This window comes from Trichoplax adhaerens, genomic scaffold (genome assembly GCF_000150275.1).
Source record: "Trichoplax adhaerens TRIADscaffold_3 genomic scaffold, whole genome shotgun sequence".
Taxonomy (NCBI): Eukaryota; Metazoa; Placozoa; class Uniplacotomia; order Trichoplacea; family Trichoplacidae; genus Trichoplax; species Trichoplax adhaerens.
In genome coordinates, this window is record NW_002060945.1 from 2889691 (window position 1) to 2901592 (window position 11902).

An 11902-nucleotide genomic window follows, 5' to 3' on the forward strand; every position below is an offset into this window, starting at 1 on the left:
TATTATTAGTTAATGCTTGATATTATGGATATATTACATGTTTTACGCTATGACTCCAAATTATGGATTTGCATAATTGTATCCTTCATGAAATTAAGAGACGAGTAGTTCCGGAATTGAACTTTGGGCTTCGTCTCCGAGTATATTATACAGTACAGTACAAGGGATATTGTCTTACTATTACAAAATCTGTCTTGCTTTGATGCGAGTTTATGACCATAAAGGCGCCGAAAAAGACACAACGGAATAGAATTTGGATAATCTAAAGAATTTTTATTATTTAAATGTTTTATTTTTATAATTATCTAGAGGATATTTAGCTGTTTTAAAATCAATAAATGAAAAGTCCATACAAGTATCTTTCTGTTTTAAAGACAGGACTGAAGTGACCTTGTAAGTGAAAAGGGATCAATCAAGAAAACTTCCCACACAGATGAATAAACGTATTGCATATAGATTGTTACATGCGTATTATTGTATTAAAGGAAGTTGGCTTAAACCTTACTACGAAGGAATATGTTTACTACATTGCAAGCAATAAATAAGTACAAACGTCGGTAATGAAACTAAGTAAAATAAATTTTTAACACTTTAATGAACATTTAATTGCCGTTAAAATTTACTACAAAATTAGTAGTTAAAGGAGTAGAACTGAAGAATTTCATTTCATCAAGAGTGGCAAGAATTAAAAAATAGATATGATCTTAATGGAACAAATACTTAGTTCGTTAGCATAGCTAATATACTATGCAAAGGCAGATACGTCGTTACATTAATTAAAGAAAATTAAGTCAGTAAATTAACATTTTATGAGACAATTTGTAATTTTAGTGCATAATGAAGTTATCAGTACGAATAGAGTATTGTTCTTATAGGCATGTTACTCAATATTTCATCAAGCTCATATTTTTACTCTAATAAAACTAGAATAAATAGAATTTCAAGTCACTGTAAGTGAAGATTTATGTGTAGCATTTGCAACCACTACTTTTCTACTTAGTTTATAAAATAGGATAAAACTGAATTACAAAAAGTAAATAATTTTTAAAGTTTTCCTTACCGCCCTCTCATTGTATATAAGATACGGTAGATAGCAAACCTACGTATGTTTAAAGTACGAATATTTTTTCTCGTATCTATAAAGATATACCATATTTTTAAGAATTGTAGCAAGAGTAGTCGCTTACAATGGTCAAAGTTAAATTAATACATCTAGAATGCAGAGTTATATTTGCCGTCAAGACAGATTTTAATCGAATGATTTAGAATATTATTGACTAGATGTATTATGGCCTTCCTTTAATATGTCCTCTAAATGTTTAATATAACGGATAGCGGCACGTAGTGTTTCTACCTTTGATAATCGTTTTTGGTTGAATTTTCGTGGTAAATGATCTCTTAGTTTGGCATAGCCTTCATTGACGTGACGAACACGAATTCGTTCCCGTTCATTTCTTTTATGAATAAACGAGGGTTCTGAATTAAAGTCTAGGCAAGGCGGAAAAGGGATAACATTCATCGACCGACTAGTAGATAATGAAGAATGGTGTTCGATATCTTGCTGATGAATTGTAGATGTCACTTGACTTGAACTAAAATTTATAGAATTAGCACTAGCACTAGCTGTTACAGTTATTGCTTGCGTGGGGGTATGATTATTTGTCGATTGATGAGAATGAGAATGTTGTTGAGAATAATTTGCTGTTGTTGCTTGAATTGGCAGGGATACCTTAGTCGTGTTATAATCGTTTCCATTAGGACTAGAACTTCTATTAGCACTATAATCACTAGTATGTTGCTGAAGGGAAGGCTGATGACGATCGAAGCTCATTGCGAAAGAAGAAGTAATAGCCATTCGATAGTATTGAAATGATTATGAATAGAAAAATTCTGGATTAGGGATAATAAATAGCGATTCGAAGACGAGATTCACCTAAAAAGTCGAAATAGGTAATAACGCAATTGATTAACTATACGCTAAATACTAAATTCTAAACTATACATCACGTTCACTTTCTAGAATTTTAAGTATCTATAAACAGAGAAGAATGCTCGTTTATTGTATGCTTCCGTAATATAATGGTAACATTTAACCAAAATAATCAATAGTAAGTTTTAAAATAATATCGCACTATCTAAAGCATGTCATTTTGAGCTTATTTTTAGAATACTAAATTAAATATATGCTTAATATTGACCTAAAAGTATTTAAAATTAATAAATTTTTGAATATTTGGTGCCACTTTTCCACATAGAATAATGAATAATTACTGCAATTACATTGGAGAGTAGAGTGTGTGCTGAGTCAAGTACGACGTATGAATGCGGATTTTTACGTCTATGTTACAGCAGTAACATTCTACTGGTGAACACTAATTTACCCATTTCTTTTTCTCTAATAACATAGAAAATATTTCGGTCTCAACTCTCTTGAAATAACAAATTACTAGATAAGCTGATTATCTCTTTATGAATTCATTTTATATCAGGTATCAGATATACCACAAATTAAATGTAAACTTTTTGAGTTATCAATCGCATTCATCGCCATAAGAGGAACCAAGAAATATTACGGAATACCATAATTTATTTTCAATACAGATTACTTATAAGTAGGGCGAATATTAACACTCGAGTAACGATATTCTTTTCTGGCAACATTAAGTAGGGTAATATTCTTGATCGATACTGAAAGATATCTTACTAAGCCTGACATATAACTCTAAGCTTAAAATCGTTTCATTGTCAAAAAGCAGCAAGTTAATTAGTTATTGAATCACCGAATCACCCATGGAGAAAATGACGAGAAAAATTAGATCGATAAGACGCCTTATCTTTTCATGAGTCAAACTTTATATTATTATATTAAATGGCAACTAAAATATCAAATTATTTCAGCCCTATAACTTCAATTACAGAATTATGGTATAAAATTTTGAAGTTTTTGATAACAAAATTTAAAATATTTGCGAAATTCAAGATAAAATAACAAAGTAAATTTAATATAAATTATCATTGATTATAATATTGTCGAGAATAAGGTCTTAATGCATTAAAAATTTAGATCTGTAATCTTACAAGGATTCATATTGGGTTATATGATAACTAGGCTATTTGCATGATATATTTAAAATTCTAACCGAGGATGAATTTATCACGTAATAAAGGTAATACATGTAGAACTGAAATAAAATTTTTCTTTTATAGTATTGTACCCTGACTATAATTGCTGATAAATATTGTCGATTTTGACTAGTCTTATTAAACTTTTCAACATGTGTGACTTACTTGATAGAGGTAGCTTTCCAAATAGGTGATAGAAAGCCAAGCTAACTAATTGATAGCGATGAATCGATCAATGGAGATCCAAGAAATAAAAATTTTTGATTGCAGTTCACGTTGTCACCGGTATTTGAATCCTGGATGTAATATGTCTTTTTTAGCATAAAAGAATTAATCGGCTACGCTAATCAATTTTAAACAATTTACTAAGATACCGTGTCTGATAGATTACCAGTCAATATTGAATAGCTGGCACGATAATTGTTTGACTACTGATTTAACGAATGCTTCTATTTTCAACCTGTATTTATATCCTGCCACCCGCCATACAAACCATCTCGAGTAATGATTTGGTATACTCCTAGTGCGATAGCAACGCAAAACTATTATGGAACTGACCTACTTACCGAAGTTGAAAGGACTTGTATTAATTTAGGGTGGGGATTATGGAAGATGAAGGAATAAAATATCGTATGGTAGACGTCACTTTTGAAGCCAATAATATCGCACATCTTAAATCAATAATTAGAACAGAATGTCCATTAAATAAAATAAAAGAAAAGTTAAAACGTCTTCAATGATTTATGAATTAAAATGATCTATTCTACTCATTCTATTATTCAAGACAGCAATTCTACTCTATTGATCAGCAATACACAGGTGTATCTAGATCATTTTTTAAAATTATATACTACCAACCTTCCGTTGAAACAATACCAAGTTGAAAAATCTGATATTAAAAACCATGGATGATAATGATTTTATATTAATATGTTTTACAATCTTAGCTAGAGTTAATCTTGAAAATATGGATAATATTGACAATTTTATTTCAAAGTTTTTTCATTATCTACTTAGAAAATGAGTTGATATCCCAGCTTAATGTACTATAAATTGGATGAAATAAGCATTCTCATTTATTTAATATTAAAATAAATTGCAATTTACGTTTAGAATTACAGAATAGAATAATGATTCAAAGTCATCTACAAGCAAATAATTCAAAATCATTATTTTTATTCTCCTCTTCCCTACAGTGCTATAGCTTTTATTGATTTAAGCCGGTTGTATTTCTAAAATGAATGATGGACAGATAGATAAAATACAACGAATTAAGACAATTATCTTCCTTAAGCGGATATTACTAAGCTCAGCCAACTCATTGTGTTCAGATGTATTAATAAAAATGAAATGGCCCGTACGGTAGAGGATGTAGAAAGTAATCAAGAACAGGTCAAATCTGTTACATCCGATGAATTGGATATTAGCATAATAATAGCAAGATAGTTTTATAAAAGTAACAGTAGCTCTTGCAGCTTTCATCGACAGCTCTATTCTCATATTTAGTACTGTTAAAAGATATAGATGTCAATTTCATCACGTCTTACAGGTATAGCCACAATACTTGGTGCCGATATCTTTTAAGAATGTAAATACAGACTATATATGGCGTCTAATCAGATATCCCATAGATACCCACATTAAACAAACGTAAACTTAATTTACTGTTATTTATGAATTAATTCAGATAATCATTAAATAATGATTAAATAGTATTTAAAAATACTTTTTTATCTATCCTGTAACTCATATCTTATAAGCGCGCTTTTTGTTATCCACACACATCAACTACCGTCTATCTACCGTATAATGATGGCTTATTATCTTAGCACAACGCATTATCAATCGTAAAATATTTATCTGGCATCGTCAATAGAATTCTGTATCTGAATTTTGGACATATTTCGACTAATTATGAATCTATCTTGTATTTTGTGGAGTGTAGTATTTTCTTTATCTTGTAAGATTGATGTACAGTAGTTTACCGTCGTGTTGCAGACGTATCCAACTGTGTGTAGACATAATTAGATGGACTTTGAAATGTAAACTCAATGTTGAATTAAACTTGGATCCAGTTACCATTTCATTGTAACAGAAATTGATTAAAGAAAAAAAATTTAGTCTAATTATGCATTGATTACACGTCGACGGTTCGTTTACTAAATAAACATTAAAAAAACGTTCAATACTAGCCAAATGGATTTTATTGTTATCACGGGTGTCCAAATTAGATAACAATAGTTCAAGTAACGGCATGACGAAATGATATCTAATAATGACATTGATAGTTCTTAATCTACTTTCACCTTGACTTACATCGTTAAAAGTTGTTCATAAATCAATAAGAGCATCGACGAAAATTATTCATCTACTCCTTTGCATTTGCTAAGAACCCTGACTAATTTACTGACAATTACTAGAATCTTACAACTAATAAGCTTACATATTGAAACGTACTCATTATTAACAGATGTGACTTATTATCGACGATAATAATTTATTTCTAAGCTTTGAAAAGGAGCTAGACGAATCTGGTATATCCTACTCTTGGGACACATTCAATCGCAAGATTATCTGCACCTTATACAACTAGTTTAAATTTTCAGCTAATTATTTTAAGTTAATTACGTAGGAAACGAAATGACTTAAAATAATATGCCCAATCACTCAAGAAACGGCATGCTTTAATAAACAAGTGCCAGTAAACTAATTTCTATTCATGGACTCTGTACTATATAAAGTCGATATCCAGGTCCTGTCCAAAGTTAAACAGATATTATAATTTAATAACTTATAATCTACTTTGTTAGCGCACCATTACGATTTATCAGCACTAATCCTAAAAGATACTTTTATCGATAGAAAATTCTTTTGTCATCGAGTGCACCTTGTCCTGTTTTAATTTTAATATTCCTTTTGATCCTCGTAAATTTCTAATTCTATTCGCGAAAATGCCAATTGAAGTAGAAAAGAATTAAATTTTAGCTTGATTAATATACAATAAAATAAGAAATTGAAGATGAATGTACCATGATCAAATTTACTTACAATTGACGTCAATAAATAATTCAATATTTGATGTACGAACTTTGCCATTTTTATCGCCATTGAATAACTATAATGACGATTTTGTTGACACAGCTTACACATCTTGCTAAAGTATAATAGTATCCACCTTTAATAAGTTAAATTAAATTTTTCTATTGTCTTGAATACATTGGCGTGGACAAGAAGTTTACTTTAGTTAAAACTGATGATCAGGCAGACGGAACTTATATATCGCAACGTAGAAAATTAACTTCGTAGTGAATTACATTAGATAGCTTGTATATTTTAAAAACTATATTAGTGACACACAACAGCCAAAAAATCTATATTGTAGAGAATTATGTTCGATTATTCTTACGTTGATGCTAGTAGGAACGTTACTATTCGATAAATGTGGTATGCAAGTTATAATTTTGAAGCATCATAATATCCTCGACTAGCAATTCCTTTAAATTATATTATTACAGGTAGCCACAAGGCACAGTTTAGTGGTATACGTTAACCTGATAAACTGTACCGGTAATAATATAACTACGTATTTTTTTCATAAAACATCGGCATGTCACATTTGAACAAGCCACAATAGTGCCCGTTTACGCGCACTTATCTACAAGAAATAATTGAAAATTAATCATAACATCTATATAGTTTAACCTATATGCGAGGCATTCAGATTAAAAACTATCACCGGATTAAAAACTTCTATTTAATCTTTATGCTACAGAATGGATACAGTAAGTCCAATATTTGATTGTTTTGAGAAATCTTTTTTCATTTCTACCAAGAGATATTTGGGAACTGAATTTTTTGCATCCGCTTATTCGTATATGATTTCCTTCAAATGATTGAATGATACTGAAGGCAATCAGTAACTGAGAAGTAACAATGAAAACTTATCAGACGACTACAGATAAAAGTAATTTAATTAACCTATTAATGTCTCCTCGCCCATAAGTTCCTTTTATAATTAACATGATGGTAATCATGGTAAGTTAAATCAACGACGCAATCTGTGTCCATACATATACAAATTATTCAGGTTGACTTATTTGAAAAAAGTCTATTCTACATTGTCATGTAAATTACCTGATACAAATCGATCCTCGTCTACTTTGATAGTCAGCGTTACTACAGTTGATTTTAAAAATTTTATCCTTGGTGATGTATTAATTGTCTATTTTAACTACTAATAACATTGATTTAGTATACTTTGACTAACGACAATTATGCATACTGATGATCGTGGCCATACTTGAATTAAGATAAATGTATTCCAATAATGATTACTTAATCTTGTAGAGCCATGTTGAACTTTAAGACTGATATCAATATCGAATTGAACACATTTAAATTAAAATAATTTCGAGTATATCGCATGTATTACATCATGTCATCGCAGAATCGGTTTCAGTGGTAATTTCTACATCTGGAATGCGGAATCTCATCGTTTGACGTCAATTTTTGAGCAAATAGAACATTTGTAGTCATACAAGATACTCCTTCTAAAATTATGGTAATTTTTGTAACAGAATTACTTAGAGTGCGGTATATTAAACCTAAATCTTTTATAATCTCATGTACAACATATACATTGCAACTTAAATTATACTAGCATAATCTAATCTATTATTCAGTAATTCCTGTGTCAACTAATATTAAATGCCGCTACTTAATCTAATCATGCATGTTTCAGAGTGCGTTCATTATTTTATCAATAAAATTACCTAAGCGACCTTTAAGAGAATTTATTTGCAAAAAGAATGGCCGTGATCATCGCATTGCTATTATTAGCTCAGTCTCACTGCAATAATTATCTTAATCTTATTATGGTAATACCAAATACGAAAGTAGAACTACATGTCTAATTTTATGTGAAACTAGCATTTATAGTCAAGTACTTAGATATTCATCTGTGCAATCCGATTATTGGTGATCTCACATTAAACAATACTTAAAAATTCGTGGTTTAAATAGATAAACGGCACAATTTGATCATGATAGCTTTAATTCACTCAGAATGTCCAGTTGTATCAGTTTAGTTACAAGGGACTCCATCGAATTTCCTCCATTCATGATCGAATATTCGTATACTGTAGATCAATCAGCAAAGGAAAACTAATACATTATCAGGATTTCCAATAATATCTTTTTAAACATTTGCTTGCGTTAAAGACAGAAACAAATTACTCGGAATTCACCGTCATTGACAATGCCTATAGAGAATATAGTCAGCTTTAAAATCTATAGACGATGCTATAATTTTGATATTTCTGCTTTATTTAAATCCATGCTCCAGTAATACTACATATTATTGTTAATACATTTATGAAAGAAACACTATCGCCGTTTCATTCAAACCATTTGCAGAAGCACTGTCGGTATATAAAGAGGAATTCAATTCTAAAACTTCAAGTATAAATTGTCCGTAATGCTACAGAATTACTTACGCAAACAAAAGAATTAGTTTTCCTAAGATAAATATCGGAGGTCATTGTCATACGCCTTCCTTCGTTATAATAAGCTTTAAAATTTTGGAGTTCCCCTTATTTCCAATCTGGACAACAATACTGTTAGCTTGCTAATTAATTTCTATTTAAAATCCTAATTTGAGGCTGTGCAAGTGTAGAATCCGATTACTAGCAATAAGCCTCAAGAGTAGAATAGTACAACAGCTATTCCTACCCGAGGTATGATAATTGAGGAACCAATATCGATCAAGAGTACTGCTATTAAATGGATATTACATCGTGCTATTTATAACTTTGTATCATTCCTGTTATGATTTGAATTTATTCTTTCTATTAACACTAAATAATTGTATCGTTTCATCAATACTGTTAAATAGTTAGAGTTTAAATAGAAGAATTTAATTTAATGTGTAACCAGAATATTACTCAATCACTTTGCATACGTATAAGAAATGAATTACTATCGTCGTAAATCTTTAACATTATTGTACTATTATCAGAAGCATCGTATATTATTCTAATTTCACAAATTACTTAGATGTCATCGTTTACACACGATACCTTTCATCATAATTTTCACTTTCAATTTATAAATAGAGATCAGATAATTTTGTAAATACCTATGTGCCTGCTGCTAGATCACAAAATAAATTTGAATGGTTCATCTTCTTTCTATACAAAATGTAAAGAATCAATAAATGATCTTAAAAATATCAATCCTCAAACTTAATCTATCAACTTAAAATATTATATATTAATTTAGATTACATTATTATCAAGGCATGTTGCATTTCAAATCCGATAATCAAAATTTATTTTAGAACAAAGAAATTGACTTTAACCTTAGCGTAAACTCTAATAAGTAAAAGCATGGATATTACAGTAACTAAAGTCAGTAATCGTTAAATTATTACTTCATACAGTGCAGGCATATCGACTATTCGTTTGCCCATTCTAGCTCCATTTTATTCATTTAGGGCCTTTGGGCTAAACCTAAGCCACCAGCCTCTTTCGTCCGTCCTAAATCTGTCCGTACTGCCCGTTAGCAGAGATTGACGTCATCAGCCGAATGCGACGTCATTAATGGCGTCATAGAAAAATCAGGATTGCATCTACGACTGCGCAGTAAGCAAAACAGGTGTGCTGATTCCCACTATTGTTGACAATCCTCTTGCAGAAGTTAAAGGAGAACTTGAGCTAAAGCGTTAACTACTAAAAATTTTTAGCAGTCCTTGGCTGAGGGGCAAGAAGATTTCCATACACGGATAGCAAAATTGCAACACCTTGCCGGAAAATCAGCTCTTATACCGTGTAATCATTTCTTTCTCCATGCATCTATATAGGAAACTGTGGTATGGCATGGGAACGAAGCTTGTGTTATTTTTATAACATCGATATGCTAATAGTATTTGCAATGAATATAGCATTGGCTAATGGAATATATTAAAAAAAATCTACCCACCATAGACATACAATTTCTGCCCTTGCAATAGTTTCTATTACCTAGTATCTTATTAAAATCGCATATACTGTAGGCAATAACTTATACGAGAGGTATATGGCTGCAAGCAATTCTTATAAAATGCAATATACTATTTAGCTATAGACTTCTGTATGCTCATAAAGCACATCAGGAAGGTAAAATTTCATTTCTTGTGCAACTAAATCCATTCATGATGAGTTTACTAAATTGACTGCTATGCACGATTATTAAGGGAGCTCTTACCAAGTTTCACATTGTTGTAGTATTAAACTGTATGTAGCTAACAGCAGTGTTTGATCATGCTTGTTCATATCTAAATTAAATATTTCAATGATTTCGTCGTATACAAAAGATTTGCTTAAAAACGTCATCAAAACATTGTCCAAAAAATATCGAAAGCTATAATCAAATTTCTAACCTAAACTTTAATTTTAATTCGCATCTCAAAGTATGCGTGTACATGCGGTACTGTATAAAGCACCACAATAAAAACATCACAAATTCGTATTAAATAAGTTCCTTTACTTAGCTATATAACATATTAATTCCTGAAAGAATTGATTTTCATGAAATGAACATATCTTTTGAATAAGCTGATATGGAAAACAAAGATTTAATAATCTTCGCTGTAGGATATACCAATTTAAAACTAAAATCAGGTTCATTAAGCTACAAAAATTACTTCCAATACTAGCCAATAGTCATATTATCACAGAGATAACATACAAGTTTTCCACACTTCATTTACAAAAATAATCAATAAAAGCAAAATGTTTGTTGTTGACGCCGCACAATCACGGAATAATGCTTGCTGAAATTCGTGTTTATTTGTGCCACTCTGTGTGATGTTAGCAGCAACCCATAGTTCAGGATGATAGGTTCATTATATTACAACAATCTTAAACGATCGAGGATACTATTACGGTTCAATTTTAGGGGATTTTGAGCTTCTATTCCGATGGCTGGCATTTCTAACATTCAGAAAATCTATATAAATGAAGATTATGTAAGTAGTAGCTCATATCATAGCTTATGAGAATTTCTGCTAATATAGTTTAAAGTGCAATTTTTCGAAATATAACAAGCACATTATGTATCCATAGGAATTATTCAATCAATTGCTACAGACATTGATCGTAGATATAATTTATATGCATAATTAATTCAAGCACACTAAGATCTTGCAGATTTAGTTATACTAATACACTATAATGAGTAAAAAAATTAGGATGTTAATTAATAAACTTGTAAAAATATTGTATTATATTTATATGTATCAATTCTCAGTGATCACATAAATTCTTGCCCATGTGTACTACATAAAACTGTAAACTTTGAAATAATCGACATTACGAAATATTAGATGGGACTATTACTCATATCGCCTTATGATAGTCTAAAATACAAGATATTAAAATTTCACTCTAATACAATATATAAATAAGCATTGTATTATATCCATTATAAATTCGAGAATATTTTAAGATATTACTTTAAGGCTCATTTTCTGTAGTTTAATAACAGTATATAGTTCTCTTAATAATTCTGCTCTCAATGTCAAATTGTTATAACCGTTTAATAGTCTATTGTTATTACTGATCAATCCTCAAATTCTGCTTCAATATGATTCTTTCTGTTGTATTTTAAATCTGGTAGATAAGGCCTTCATAGTAGAGTTTCGTTTAATGTTTACGAAACGTTAGTTGTTTCACTGATCCGTTCTTGTTTCAATTCAATAATGGATTCTTTTTCTCTGATGTACGATTATTCAATATTGATC

General features: G+C 30.2%; 1 protein-coding gene across 1 annotated transcript; it reads right to left on the bottom strand.

Moving 5' to 3' along the window:
• Window positions 1–1279: 1279 nt before the first annotated feature.
• TRIADDRAFT_7436 (uncharacterized protein) lies at window positions 1280–1549 on the bottom strand (the record flags this gene model as incomplete). Its single annotated transcript, XM_002110862.1, has 1 exon — window positions 1280–1549. A coding segment is annotated over one exon (270 nt), but the record flags the coding sequence as incomplete, so codon positions are not given.
• Between the last annotated feature and the right edge of the window lie 10353 nt (window positions 1550–11902).